Source organism: Oryza glaberrima, chromosome 4 (assembly GCF_000147395.1).
Source record: "Oryza glaberrima chromosome 4, OglaRS2, whole genome shotgun sequence".
NCBI lineage: Eukaryota > Viridiplantae > Streptophyta > Magnoliopsida > Poales > Poaceae > Oryza > Oryza glaberrima.
The window spans coordinates 12,052,728-12,067,713 of NC_068329.1; the positions used below are offsets into that span (position 1 = coordinate 12,052,728).

Genomic DNA, 14,986 nt, shown 5'->3' on the forward strand with positions numbered 1-14,986 from the left:
ATTTACTCCTTTTTTTTATAGAAAAACTGTCCAAATTTAATTGGTTCTAACCGCTCGGGAGCAGCAAGGTAACTTCCACTTTAACGATTTTGTAAACCTTGTACACTATTGCCACTGACGTGACGCTCTGTAAAAATGATTTACTACTTTTAAAACGATTTTTACATGGCTATTTTAAAACTAGAACTAAAAGTTTTGAAAACATTATTAGAGAAAACACAATGAGATGACTGAATTCACACTGCTACCGGTCACTGTCGTCATCGCCGTGAACATCCCTGTCAGTTTGTCACTGCACTCATCACACTTAATCGCCATTACCCCCAAGCAATTCCAACCTAATCACAAAGCAACCAAACCAATCATCTCATCTCATGATCTCATCTCACTATAAATAATCGCTCAATTCAACGGAGCCAAACCCACACAAGAAATCTCACCCAAAAAAAAATAGAAAAAAAAAACAACCCAACCAATCAAAAATCAAACCATGGCGCGCCACCGCCACCGCCTCCTCGCCGCCGCCGCGGCGCTCCTCCTCCTGCTCGTCTCCTCCGCCGCCGCGCTATCGTCATCGGCGGCGGAGGGGGAGGAGGACCCGCTCATCGAGCAGGTGGTCGGCGGCGGCGACGGCGAGGGCGACGAGCTGGACGCGGAGGCGCACTTCGCGAGCTTCGAGCGGCGGTTCGGGAGGGCGTACCGGGACGCCGGCGAGCGCGCGTACCGGATGTCCGTGTTCGCCGCCAACCTCCGCCGCGCGCGGCGGCACCAGCGGCTCGACCCCACCGCGACGCACGGCGTCACCAAGTTCTCCGACCTCACCCCGGGCGAGTTCCGCGACCGCTTCCTCGGCCTCCGCCGCCCATCCCTGGAGGGCCTCGTCGGCAGGGAGCCGCACGAGGCCCCCATCCTCCCCACCGACGGCCTCCCCGACGACTTCGACTGGCGCGAGCACGGCGCCGTCGGCCCCGTCAAGGACCAGGTTAGGATCGGATCACACCATCGGATTAATTTGGGATGGATTGAAAATTTGAAATCGTTGGAGTTGTTTGATGATTGGTTGGTGGATTTGGTGTGGGGGTGTAGGGTTCGTGCGGATCGTGCTGGTCGTTCAGCACGTCGGGGGCGCTGGAGGGGGCGCACTTCCTCGCCACGGGGAAGCTGGAGGTGCTCAGCGAGCAGCAGATGGTCGACTGCGACCACGAGGTATGTCCTCGTCTTCCTCCTCGCACATCACCATCATCATCAAGCTCTTAAGTTTTTTTCTTCTCCTTCTCGAATTGCTAGCTCTCGTTGACTATCAGTTAATGGAACTCGGTTTGATTTTAAATTTGATTCGAGTAGATAGAATAGGAGTGACGCAGAGGGATATTCGTGTGGGTTGCTTTGTTGTGACCAGGGTTAAACCTATCGGTTTAGCCGATTTGATCGGTGCCCACCGAAATGCTGAAATTTTTCGGTCCGAAATTTTCGAAATTTTAAACAAAATTTAGTTGAATTTGAACAAATATTATCAAAATTCATGAAAAAAATTTGAAAATTTCGGCCGAAATAATATCATATCGGAGAGGTCCGAAATGACCCAAATTTCTAACGTTCCAAAATTTCCAACCCTGGTTGTGACTTACTAGCTGGTGTGTTGTCCTTATCTTGGTTTATTCTGTCCTGGTTGGTGAGCGATAGAAACTGTAGAGTGAAAGCAAGTTGGAGATTCAGTTCTTTCTCACTTGAAGCAAGTTTTTTGGTGCTTTGGATGAGAAGTAATTATTTTGTTTAACCAAATTTATCCCAAATAAATTCGATTGCGTCTTACACATTTTGTAGTAGACTTCACATTTTAAGGTTGTGTTTTTACCTCTTAGGTTCCTAACCTCTACTCCCTCGTTTACCGCACGCATGCTTCCTGAATTATTAAACATTTTTTGCAAAAATTCCTATAGGAAAATTATTGTAAAAAAACCATATTAATTCATTTTCAAGTTTTTTAGCTAATACTTAATTAATTATGTACTAATAAGCAATCCTGTTTTCCTTGCCCAAAGGAGAGTCCCATCATCTCCTCCCGAACACAGCCTTATCCACATGTTTATCTTACTATTTGTAATTTCATCGAAAGGTGCAGCTAATATATATGCTATGCTGCTCTTGTAAAATTTGCAGTGTGATGCATCAGAATCGCGCGCATGCGACTCAGGATGCAACGGTGGCTTGATGACCACAGCCTTCAGCTATCTCATGAAATCCGGTGGCCTACAGAGCGAGAAAGATTATCCTTACGCTGGACGCGAAAACACCTGCAAGTTCGACAAGTCCAAAATCGTTGCCCAAGTAAAGAACTTCAGTGTGATCTCCGTCAACGAGGATCAAATTGCTGCCAACCTCGTCAAACATGGCCCTCTTGCAAGTAAAGGATTCAAACGTTTGCAAAAATTTGAACAAATTGCTGTCATCCGTTTGTCTATTGCTGATGGTTTTTCTTTCTTGCAGTTGGCATCAATGCGGCCTACATGCAGACATACATCGGCGGCGTGTCGTGCCCCTTCATCTGTGGGAGGCACCTTGACCATGGTGTTCTCCTTGTTGGCTACGGATCGGCGGGATACGCGCCGATCCGCTTCAAGGAGAAGCCGTACTGGATCATCAAGAACTCGTGGGGCGAGAACTGGGGGGAGAAGGGGTACTACAAGATCTGCAGGGGACCTCATGACAAGAACAAGTGCGGTGTTGATTCCATGGTCTCCTCGGTGACTGCCATCCATACCTCCAAAAAGGAGTAGTAGGATAGGATTAGTCTCCTCTTTGTCTTTGCATACCACACACTTTGTAATTTGCTCTTTGTGGTTGAAACTGTTAGTGGTTAGGACCATTCTGTGGTGTTGCTCGATTGCTATTTATGATCAGCAAAAACTGTGAAAACTTCCTTTACTTGATGTAATAGTATATATTTGTTCGGATCATTACATAGTGTTTGGACACATGGAAATGGCTGTAACTGTGACAATGCATATTAGTATATATAATCTGGTGAAGCATTCAACATTTGCTGAGAAGTATGGTATTGATCAACTATGTGTTCTTCTGCCAAGTACCCTATTTTCTTCTGCCAAGTCTTCAGAATAGTTTCTACTGCTACTGAAAGCAAAAATAGGATCTAGTTTTCCTGTTACAAAGGAGGAACTCAATTCTAGTGGATGCAGAATTACGAAGTTAACCCTACATCCCCAGATGTCGTTTAAAAACGTGTAATTCGTTTAAAGCAGATAGGATTGCAAACAACAAACAAATCTACCTTTTATGTACATGTACATCAATAACAAACCAAAATTATGTAACCAAAAGAACAAACAAACCTTAACCATGCCACGAAATCAACAGACCAAAAATCAAAACAAACATGTACACCATCAACCGTGTCACCGTTGATGCCAAAATATGCCTGTCCTGCAAAATTATAGCACAAGTCAAGTACAGAATCTTGCAAATTTGGAATTTCATGCGTGAACTTCGAAAGACCAAACGGTGGCTTCACACTGTGTGGGGGCAATGAACTTGTTATATTGCTTACAAACATTTCTTTAACCAAACTATATCATGCTTAAGATCTGTACCACCCAAACTGAACATGTTTTATCCTATCTAAAGCTACCCATGACCTTTTGTCCATAGGTTATTTTTTTTTAGTTTGTTCAGTAAGAATTTTGTCTTATTGTATTTGGACTCCATAGACACGTCTGCCCAGAATAAACTCGAGGACAAAGCTTAAGTAATTCAAGAGCAGATTTGCATCCAGACATTCCCAGGCCACAATTGCTGTTTTTGGTTTAGACAAATGGAGCTTACTGATGGGGCTCAAGCGTTTTTCTGATAATTAATGCTTTAATTCAACAAAATTGATTTGTTTCAGGTGCTTCAATACATGAGTATGTACAAAGAACACAAAAAAGAAATGACAAGGAAGTACAGATGAATTAGGGCAGTAGGAGGCTGTTGAAAACCCATGCAGCTTGGCCTAATTAGGCATGTATTATATGGAATTGTACAAGAAACTGTTGTGTATAGTACCAAGGGAGACATCACTAAATAGTTTGTGCTTTTTGTGTAAATTGAACCCAGTGTAAACTGGCCTCTTTGGTCCAGTGTGAGTGAATACTAATCGTCAAAATAAATCTGAGCTATGAGAATCCTTATTGTCGGCTGAGCGAATGTAGATTTATTCAAATAGCTCCTGGGGATTGTCTAACCTTATTCAAAGAGTTTATATTTCATTTTACAAATCTATTGCTTTTGGTACTACAGTTTTGCATCCGCATACATTTTAAGTCTATTTTATTCTTATAGTTATTTTTTGCGACCTTTTTCCATCACATACAGTTAGAGAAATATCTATAAAACTCTATTCTCATTGTTTTATGTTTAGACAGCACATTCTCATTCAATTAAATATAATATTTCTTAAAACATAAACATATGCCCATATCCGATGCACTACACGCAAGGGACTATATATACACACAGATGTGTGCAAGTGCTAATTCTTATTTTCTTTCTTTCACGGTACACAACTATCTAATAGTTAACACATTGTGTGGAAAAATGGGTACCAAAAAGGAACGATTTCACAAGGCAATTTGTTCCAGCAGTTGTTTATGTGGTTAAATTTCATTCTCCAATTTTATCATTAATTTTCAGACATCATTTATTTATTGGAAGATGGAAGGCATGCATGTCTCTTGATTCATTGTCCACCAAATTAAGATCTAATGTGGAAATGAGCAAGCATGCATGAGTGATGGGTTACTACTATTTGCAACACACCAATATTATCTTACCAAACACTACATGCAAGGGACTATACTAATTACTCTCTTATCCCAGACATGAATGCATACGTCCATGCATGAGTGAGTTATGTTTGTGTTGGGCTCACCAAGATATGAAATGTGATTACACATTCCACTCACATTAATTCCTTGCTCGGATTAGCCTTTGATAGAATGCATGTTCCACAAAATCAAAGCATGAAGATTTTCCTTTTAAACAATCCAAGCTATTTGTTACATCTTTTAGGTAGATTGGATGCTCACGATGTTTTCCTTTTCATTGATTAACATGGGAATTTCCATATATTTTATTTTCTGATTAATGTGCAAATTTATAGTTTTTAAACCTCCTAAGAGTTAAGCTGGGGGGACTTATAATGTAGGCCCCATGATCCTGTGCTTCTTTGGCAATATGTCATTTTAAATCTGAAGTAAGATACATCTGTTACAAAAGAGGAAAAAAAATCAAAGTACGTAACAGGAAAACTATAATTAGCACTGACCTAGCTTTTCTTCAAATTTCTAGGGGAAGCACAATGCAGCTGTCGCCCTGCTTCTGCAGCAACCTTGATTTCCTGAAGTTGGTTAGCTATGTCCTCTAAGAGTTGCAGCTGTAATGATTGCTTTCTTTCACTTGCTGCATGCTTTATCTTGTCTTGTGCACCTTTAATGGCATTCAGACTTTTCCCAAGGAGATCATCTGCAGCAACTCTGTTTTGTAACTTCTCTGCTTGCATTGTTGCATCTGAGAAACTTCGGCAAATCAGGCCTTTAACTGTATACAAAGGACTGGTTTCAGTGCTAGTGACCAGGTGGCATGGTAAATAAAGTACCGAATTTCTCATCAAATAACAGGAAACATTTATCCAAACTAAGCAAAGAAAGGTTTAAATAAACCTATCATGTACCAATAGTAATTCGTAAATACTGCATGCCATCTATGAAGAGTGAAGACATCCCAAAAATGAATTTAACAGTTTTACGATTCCACAAGCCATATACTTGATATAAGAATCAACCAATTGAGATTTATTTATCCACAATCTCATACCTTCAGTTGGGAAGCATATATCATCAACCACATGCACATCATAGATATTCGCATCATTCTCACTTCCCGTAGAATCACCACCAATCTTGTCTACACCTCCACACTCCTCCTGAAACTCATGAGGCAGTTGCTCTGGAGCTTTTGTATCAACTGCAGCAACAACTTCACCATAACCAACCTGATCTAAGCTTCGAGCAGATAGTGGAAGGATTTCAATCGTCTCCACGCGATCATCCTTGGAGCTATCAACCTCTGGTTTCAATCCAACCATGGGAATTTTCTCAGATGGCCCAGCAGACAGCTTATCCTCATTGATCCCTTTGATATGACCCACTTTAATAGGTGACAGTAGTTCTTGGGGCGAAAACGGCGTCTTCAAGCTGAACCCATAGTCATTCCCCAATTGCGGCATCGCGCCATTTCTACTATCCTTATACACAGATCTGGACGTGCTTGGCTCGCCCTCCACCATGGTGCTAGGAGGCGTCATCATATCATCCTCATCGTCGTCGTCGTCGCCGTCCTCGGCGGCGAGGCCGAGGAGGCGGCGGTAGGCGTCCACCTCCTTCTGCAGCGCGCGGGACTCGCGCTCCCGCACGAGCACGATGTCCCGGAGCTCCTCCACCTCGTCCTCGTAGAAGGCGCAGCGCTCGTCGGCGGTGCGGCGCTGCTGGCGCGCCTCGATCTCGAGCGCCGACTTCTCCTTCTGCAGGCGCAGGATCATGGCCATCGCCTCCTCGGCCGCCGACGCCGCGGCGCTCCGCTCCTTCTCCAGCTCCCGCTGCAGCGCGGCGCGCGCGTCCCGCTCCTCCTCCACCACCACCGCCTCCCGCCTCACCTCGCCGTCGTCGGCCGGGTGCTCGTCCACCTCCTCCACCCCATCGACGCGGCCCGATTCCTCGTGTTCGACGCCGTGGTCGTTGTCGGAGGAGGGGGAGGGGGAACAGGAGGAGGCGAAGGGGAAGCGGGAGAGGAGGGCGGAGGCGAGGGAGGCGAGGGCGCGGGAGGGGTAGCGGGAGAGGAAGGCGAGGAGGCAGGGGAGGTGGGGGCGGGCGCAGGTGCAGGGGAGGGGTACGCCGAGGAGGGCGAGGGCGCTGGCCGCGGCGGAGGCGGCCGCCGCGACCCAGAGGCAGGCCCAGACGAGCGCGACGTCGAGGACGGCGCCCGCCAGCGCCCGCGCCGTCCACCGCTCCGCCACGCCCGCCGCGCCGGGGCACCGCGCCATCACCGCATAACCGAGGAGGAGGAGGCGTGAGGGGAATTTGGTCTCGTTTTCGTTGCGGGCGGCGGCGGCGTGGGGGAATGGGGTTGGGATGGGGGGATCGGTGGAAATTTGGTGGTGTTCGCGGGTGGTGGATTGCGGGGGCGGCAGCGCGCGGCGGCTGGCGTGGGTGTTCGGTTGGGGGATTGTCTTGTGCGGGAGGGAAGACGAGACGACGGGGATTGGCAGTTTGGCAGGTTGTACACGCTAGGGGGCACGGCTATTTTCTGCTCCGACCGTAGTTATTTTATCTTTCTCAAAGCTTTTCTTTTCTTTTCTTTTCCTTTTTTTTAAAAAAAATTTAAACATGGTACAACACACGATCACAGTTAACACACACTCACTCATGTAAACACACGAGCATCTTCAAAAGACTAGCTAATATATTTTGAGATTTACAAAGCAACACGGACACCTCGCTATATCTAAAGTAGTACTCCCTCCATTCATAAATGATCGGCATATATGGTTTATGGCTTTATGGTTGATATCAATATACTCTCACATGCCACTTAAATTTACATTGATTAACATACAACACCGTTTCTTATTTCTTGCATACTTCCTCTGTCCTAAAATAAATCAACCTAGAAGGAGATGTGACTCCTCCTAGGATAATGTATGTGGACATAGGGGTGTCCACATACATCAATCTAGGAGGGGTCACATTATTCTTTTGGGACAGATGGAGTAAGCATCAAGGGCAATTGGCACCAATGATCTTGTTTACATGCATGCACGCACCACAAATTACAAGTAGTTGAATAGTACATTGAACAATGAATGCAAATGACCATTTAATAACGCACCTAAAAACGAAAAGTCACATATAGGAGTATCAAATATGCTAATCATTTTTTAATAACATTGAAAAAGTTATATGATGACCATTTGTGAATGGAGGGAGTACTACATATAGCATAATATTTTCATTTCATATTGTAAAACGGTTTGATTTTTCTTCTTATCAAATTTATCAAGTTCTTAAAGGAATATAACAATATTTTCAACACAAAATAACCATACTATCAAAATATATTCAATATTAAATTTAAATAAACTGATTTTGTGTTGTAGATGTTACTAATATTTTCTATAAATTTAACCAAACTTAATTAAATTACTTATATAAAAAAGTTAAACGGATGGATCATCATTTTTTGTTTTACGTTGAAAATATAGTACCTTAGTACTTTCTCAATGAACCGTTCAATTCTCTTCCTCTGAACAATTTCGCTACTTCTAAATCCAATTACGTACTTAAGTTCTTCATGGTTATGCTATCGAAGAGGTATACAAGACAGTATCACACACAATGTTTTGAATTCGTGCCAATGTCCTACTAATTCTCTGCTAGCTTAAATAGTAAATTCGATGGTTTGGTTTGAATCAAAATAGTTGGTAATCCCTCATTCTTCATTAATTACAATCTCTTCATTGTAATATAAAGCTTGGCTTCCCATTAGTAACAAAGGAAACATGGACAACATAACTCTAGCAAAAGAATTGGTAGGGTAGAAAACCAAATTAAACAGCCCTTTCTATTTCAGTACTATACTCCATACATGTTCCCATCACAAAAGATAAATCTAAAAAGATAGAAATGCTATGTTTTTCAGATACACCGAAATTTCCAAGGATAAACAAAGATGTGTGAACGTGAATTCTTCCTTGCAAGCTTGTCTGCCCTGGAGCAACTCCACTCCAAATTGCTGTGTTTTGTTCTTCATGGCTGTATCTGTTGCGTTGTTTCCTTATCCCTCTTGTGTTTCTTCAAATTCTGCCGTCCCGTTCAAAAACCATCATACTTTGCAAATTCCTTACCGTGTGTAACTTTATTTCCTCCAGGCTCTCATGGCCCTACCTTATGTGTTTTCTTAGTATAAACGCATGCACCAACTCTTTTAAAAAGAATGACCCTTTTTTAATGGTTAGTGACAACTAAAACTATGCCGGAAAGGTCCATAACTGTGTGCTCGATTACAAAAAACATTTCTTAAACATAAAGGATGTACTTAGAATCTGCACTCAATATTTTCCCAAAGAGTAAAGAGCTTTGTTTGGGAAGCTTTAGATTCCACAAAGCAGTTACGCACTCCTTCAGCTCCTGCTGCAGCACCACACACACGCATCCCGCTCCTCCCCCACCTCCCACCGCAACTCGCCATCGTCGATGGGATCACTATAAAAAAGGCACATATAGATTGGTGTTATAGGTGTCGGAACAGTTAAAACCGGCACCTATATTATTTTTCCCACCTTCACATATTGAAAAAAAATCAACACCTTTAAATGATTGTATGTGTTGTTTCTTGAGGAAAATAGATACCTATACTATAGGTACCTTTTTGAAAAAAAAACAACATATTTACTATATTATAGGTGTCGGTTAATTAAAAACCCGGTTTTATATTGAGCGAAGTGATCGGGCTCGCTAGTTGAAACAGACCCCTGTCTTTCTTCCAAACTCTTTCTTGGGCTGAGCTGGCTGTGCTGGCTAAGCTGGAGCCATTAGCGGGCATGGAGCTAAGCTGCGGTTGTGTTGCCTAGCACTGTTGTTGTGGCTGCCACTACTACTGGCGTGGAAATTGCCTGAGTAGTAAGGACGGTGCTGACAGACAATCATGGTGGAAGGTCCACCCTGCTGCTGCTGTTCCCCTAGTGTGCCCTGAACTAAGCTACTTTCCTTTTGCGGTCCATCTTATTGCGTTGATCTTCCTGATGGATCACCTTGTCAACTAGCTTCTCAAAATTAGCCTAATCTCCAAAGATCAGCTGGTTGGTCGGTTCATCATCAAGTCCAGATAGAAACTTCTCCTGCCTCTCGGCATTGCTGTGCACGTTCTGCAGGGCGTAGAGCGCGAGGCGGATGAAGTTTCTGTCTTTGTGTTCACCATCTGTAGGGGATAGGCAAAAAATGATGGAAAACAAGGAAAACAAACTGCTCAGAAACTAAGCTTTATTTTATTATAATTAAAGTGCAATTGTTCTGATCTAAATTAAAACAATTGAAAAAACAAGCAACATCCTTATTAAGGCAGCCATACCAACACATGATATAGAATGCCAACTAGCCCACAAGCGACAAGCCTAAACACGGAAACTAACAAGGAAACAAACTAAGCAAAGCGGTAAAAAGTAAAGGTGGCGGCCCTAATGCTCAGAACAGCTCTTGGAGTCACTCAAGTAGGTGTCATAACTGTCAGGCTCGAAGCTGGAGCTACCACTGCTACTGCTGGACGTGGCGAACAGCCAACCACCGCTACCATTAGACACTGAAGCTGACACTGGAGCGAAGGTTAGTGCTGGAGTTGGAGAGGGAGCTGGAGCTGGCGTTGGTGAAGGTAGAGGTGGAGTTGGAGGTGAGGGTGGCACAAAGCGGGGAAGCGGCTCTAGAGCTGGAGGTGGTGGAGACGGGTTCCTGTGCACCAACTGGATGCACACGGGTGTTGTGGTAGACTTCCTAGGCATGCTGCGGATCCTGAGCCCACCTGGTGCTAGACGCTTCCGCAGAATGGCGTTCTTCTTCTTGAGGCGAGCCACCTCATCCTGCAAGCTAGCTATCTTCGCAAGCTTATTGTCGTTGAGAGCCTTGGATGCCTTGTGAAGATCGGAGTGCATCTTATCCAAGCCCTTCATCACAGCGCACATGTGTCCAAAGGTGGTGTCATTCTCCCCTGACGCTGACCTGAAGGTACTAACGTTGGCGTCACTGCTACAGCGAGGGTGGTAGCGGTAAGCAGTGTTGCGGAGGTCGTGGTCGTGCAGCTCCCTCATCCTGGCCATCATCCTTAAAGCAGCCTCCTGGCAAGCATGCTCAAAGGTGCCTCCTGTAGCAGTAACTACCATGTTGGGCAAGACAGTGGAAATGTCGTGCACCTCCAAGCGGACTTGGTGCGGGAACTCGCCATTGAGGAGGCGAAGCTGTGTGTACTCCGGGTAATGAGGGTAGCCCACTGCGATCGCCATACGACCTAGCTCTGCCACGAAGCCATCCATGCCCTGACTGTGTGTAGGGGGAAGGTTTGACATCTATAGAAGACAAAGGGTAGGAATCAATGCATGCTCAAATCCAAATTAAATAAAGCAATAAATGACTCAAGTAAATAAGCAAGTAAGAGCAACTTTTTATGCACAGAACATTTTACATGAACCAAATAAACATACTAATGACACTGATTAAACAATAAAATAATGCGTAAAATAAATAGATAATAGTAATAAGCATAAAGATTGCATCCCATCGAACAAAGACATGACTTAATGCATACCTCCCATTAAATAAATTCTCGACTAACTATCAAATGGAATTCCAATTGACCCCAAATCTATTTACCCAAAGTTACTAATACCCTAGACTGACCTAAATTTTAAATATCTCATTCGAATAAGCGATCAAGATTTTTCCCTGTAAACCAAGGAAGAAAATTCTCAAATTTTCCATGAAACAAATCCAAATGCAAAAGAACATATGCGTATGAAAGAGTTTCAGCGAGCTCTTAAGGTTTCCAGTTGGCTTGTCCTATGGTCAAGGTCGGCTCTAATACCAACTTGTCATGCCTAGAAATTTACGAAACAAAATTCCGAGCTGCATGTGCATTAAATGACATAGGCGTGTCTATCAAAACCATGCGCCAATAGCCCACCATTAAGCATATTTTAGTTGTTTGACTACCCTAGTGGTACGCGTCCAATATCATCATCATTAAACCAAGATTTAAGTTACATGTGAGATCCCCCATATAGTAAGCTAGTTGATCTAAGCATGGCTAAGTATGTTTCCTAGTTGATCTAGTCATATTAATACCCATTTTATCAATGGGTTAAGGTAAACAATCTATGGACAAGTATAGGTAACCATCCCACATGACATTGTAAAATGGTAAAATTTGCTACAACTCAAAAAATATGTAATTAGTTGCGAGACATAACAGAAATATGAATTTGCCTGAGAACACTCAGTGTGGTAATTTGCTGCAAGATACCGAACGCATTAAAATATAATATCCACCCAATTGATGAGAGGGAACCCATACAAAATGACCGTTTTGCCCTTCTTCTTCTCCCAATCCTCCATCGATTCCCCAATCCATCGCAGACCGGCCGACCCAAATCCCCATCACCCCATCGATGGACGACGGCTGATGTGGAGCCTAGAGCCGGCGCCACACACGAGAGGGCAGGCGGAGGCTAGGAGGGGTGCGGTCGCCGGGTTCGTGGGCAGTGGCACGGTAGGTGGCGAGCAGGCACTGGCAAGCTGGGCAGGAGGCGCATGGCGCAATAGCAGTGCAGGTGCAGCAGCAACTCAGCAAGCAGCAAGCCAAGCAAAAGTAGCCATCACTCCACCAGCAGAAAATGGATAATTCCTAAATGTGAATCTTTGCTATTTGTCAATCCATCACTCCAGTACCCCACCATGCCGGGGATGGCCGCGAGGAGCTTCCTATTACGTTTGCTCTCAGCGGCCACGTTCCTAAGCTCGTGCAGCGTGTCAAGGAGACCAGCAGAGCTTGTGGCGCGCTCGATCAGCTGGGGACTTGGGGGGTGGGGATGAGGCCGATGACAGTGGCAAGCCATTGGAGCTCGTTGCAAGTGAGCGTCGGAAAAAGACCGAAAGAAGGGAGAAGAAGGGCAAATATGTCATTTTGTATGGTTTCTCTCTCATCAATTGGGTGGATATTATATTTTAATGCGTTCGGTGTCCTGCAGCAAATTACCATACTTTTGGAGTGTTCTCGGACAAATTCACGTTTTTTGATGTCACACAGCTAATTACACACCTTTTGAGTATCCTAATGCAATATTTAATAGAAAATGAGACGTTTGCGAAATAGGTACAATATGATTAATTAACATGTATCACTTGCCTTGCCCCCGGTGCTGCAGGAACTTCTGGGACCACTTTAAAGTAAAGTAGAGCTTCGGATTCACCGGAATCTAAGCGAAGCACACATACAAAACAGGCTATAAGTCTATTGAGACATAAACAAAACTATTTTTAATGGATTTTAAGTTTATTTATGAATTTACTGTAATTTGAGTGGGCTCGAATGGAGCTCGGATGAATTTTCTATGAATTTTAGAAGATTTACCGTGCTTTTAGAAAAGCCCTTAAATAAAATATTACGCATTAAAGCCAACGGCTGACGTCACTGAGGGAGGGGGCCGGGGCCGACAGGTGGGCCCCATCGGTCAGTGGCCAAGTGTCCGATCCCCTGTGGACAAGTCCATGAAGACGGAGACGGGGGCACCAAGTCACGTGGGCGGTCGAACGAACGGCCCTGATCTGCCGCGTGGCAGATCAGGCAGCTGAGATGCGGCGGTGAGCTGGCACGGGCTAAGCCGAGCGGCGTCGCGCGGTCACCGGCGGCGACGCGGGGAGTGGCGGCGCGCGGCGCGGGAGACGGCGGTTCGCACAGGGAACGGCGGCGCACCCAAAGGAGCAGCGGCGCGCACGGGAAGGAGAGGGCAAGGGAGGGGGTTCCTCACCGGCCGGCGCGGAAGGGGACGACGGCGGCGGTGAGGAAGGTGACAACCTGGCGGCAGAGGGCGCGGACGGGCAGCTGCGGGACCTAAGAGAGAGAACGAGAGGGGTTTGAGGGGAAAAGAGGGTTCACGGCGAGCGGCACTGTCGGCCGGGAGGCAGCGGAAAAGGAGGTGCTCACCGGCGACTGAGGCGAGACGTGTTCCGGTGGCGAGGAGCAATGGCCGAGGAGCAGGCGGGCTCGGTGAGCGCGGCGGTGGCGACGGCGCGGCTAGGCAGCAGCCCTAGCGGTGGCCGGAGATGGTGGAAGGTGGCGGCGCTAGCTTCGCACGGCACGAGAGGGAACGAGCGAGCGGGGAAGCAGCGGTGGTTGCGGAAAGAAATGGAGGAGAGCTCGCGAGGGGGTTTTATAGAGCCGCGGGCCGGATGGACCTCTCTCCCGTGGTAGGCGGCAACGGCGGCGGTGAGGGGCGATGTCGGGGCGTGAAGCCGGGAGGAAGTGGGGCCGCGTGCGGCCGTTGCGGGCGCGGGATGCGTGGAGTGGGGCGCACACACGTGGGCGAGGCGCGGACAGGGGGGTTACTGGGGCGCCGGGCACGGGCGGATGTTGTTCTCCCCCTCCGATTTCACCGGCGAGAGGAAGGGACGGGCCTGACAGGTGCGCCCCACCCATCGGCGACCCGTGGAGGAGTGGGCGCTCGCGGGGCCCAGCTTGCTGAGCCTTCGGCCAGCCTAGCGGCAGCGAGGGCAGTTGTGCGCGCGCTCGGGCTAGAGCAGGCCGGCGGCGGGAAATTGGGCCCGAAACAGCCTATCGGCTGAAAAAGAAAAGAAAATGGTTTTGAAGTTAATAATTCCGATAATTTTTTTTCAATTATTAAAATTACTTCCTTTGTTCTGAATATTCCACTTCAGGGCGTGACACTTGGTCCATGTTTATATACATGTAGAAAGAAATTAATTATATTGCTAGCAAGTCATTAGATAATTAATAAGAATTAATGTTGACATCAATTTATAATTTTTTAGAGTAGCTCTTACAGAACAATGACTCGTATGAAAAAATGTACTGAGAACTGAAATTGATAAATTATCTAATTTATACGATTGCTATCTGAGGGTACAAACGAATGAATTAACTTTAAAAAGTTAAAATTTTATTTTAGAAAAGTATTCCAAGATTTTTTTTTTAAAAAACACCATTTAAAAACTTTGAATGCATGAAAATAAAAATTGAAAATATAGAATCAGGAAAAAAAAAACAGGCCCTTAAACTCGCTTATAACACCTACGTCCTACTAAGAGTTCTATTGATATTGGTTCATATTATGCTCACATTTATAACGTAATGATTTCTTTCACCTCATGAACAA

General features: G+C 45.4%; 2 protein-coding genes across 3 annotated transcripts; one reads left to right on the plus strand and one right to left on the minus strand.

The window, feature by feature from the left end:
* Nucleotides 1-408: 408 nt before the first annotated feature.
* On the plus strand, nt 409-3,045 carry LOC127770679 (cysteine proteinase 1-like). Its single transcript, XM_052296488.1, has 4 exons — nt 409-982; nt 1,087-1,206; nt 2,161-2,404; nt 2,488-3,045. Exons 1-4 carry the CDS (start codon nt 491-493, stop codon nt 2,775-2,777), a joined length of 1,146 nt encoding a protein of 381 aa, XP_052152448.1. The 5' UTR covers nt 409-490; the 3' UTR covers nt 2,778-3,045.
* Nucleotides 3,046-3,073: 28 nt separating this feature from the next.
* Nucleotides 3,074-7,314, minus strand: LOC127770678 (uncharacterized). 2 transcript variants are annotated; one of them, XM_052296487.1, is made up of 3 exons: nt 5,872-7,314; nt 5,324-5,595; nt 3,074-3,436 (listed from the first exon to the last, which is right to left on the minus strand). In XM_052296487.1, the coding sequence occupies exons 1-2, from the start codon at nt 7,094-7,096 to the stop codon at nt 5,324-5,326; spliced, it is 1,497 nt and encodes a 498-aa protein (XP_052152447.1). In that variant the 5' UTR covers nt 7,097-7,314; the 3' UTR covers nt 3,074-3,436. The 2 variants fall into 2 exon arrangements, with proteins under 2 accessions (XP_052152447.1, XP_052152446.1); XM_052296486.1 differs by having other exon boundaries at nt 3,074-3,441; nt 5,872-7,310.
* Nucleotides 7,315-14,986: the final 7,672 nt, after the last annotated feature.

Coding starts and splice junctions, on each gene's coding strand:
- LOC127770678 (XM_052296487.1), bottom strand. CDS start 7,096: ATGGCGCGGTGCCCCGGCGCGGCGGGCGTGGCGGAGCGGTGGACGGCG. Junction 5,596..5,871: donor TATATGCTTCCCAACTGAAG/GTATGAGATTGT, acceptor CTTTGTATACAG/TTAAAGGCCTGATTTGCCGA.
- LOC127770679 (XM_052296488.1), top strand. CDS start 491: ATGGCGCGCCACCGCCACCGCCTCCTCGCCGCCGCCGCGGCGCTCCTC. Junction 983..1,086: donor TCGGCCCCGTCAAGGACCAG/GTTAGGATCGGA, acceptor GTGGGGGTGTAG/GGTTCGTGCGGATCGTGCTG. Junction 1,207..2,160: donor TGGTCGACTGCGACCACGAG/GTATGTCCTCGT, acceptor TAAAATTTGCAG/TGTGATGCATCAGAATCGCG.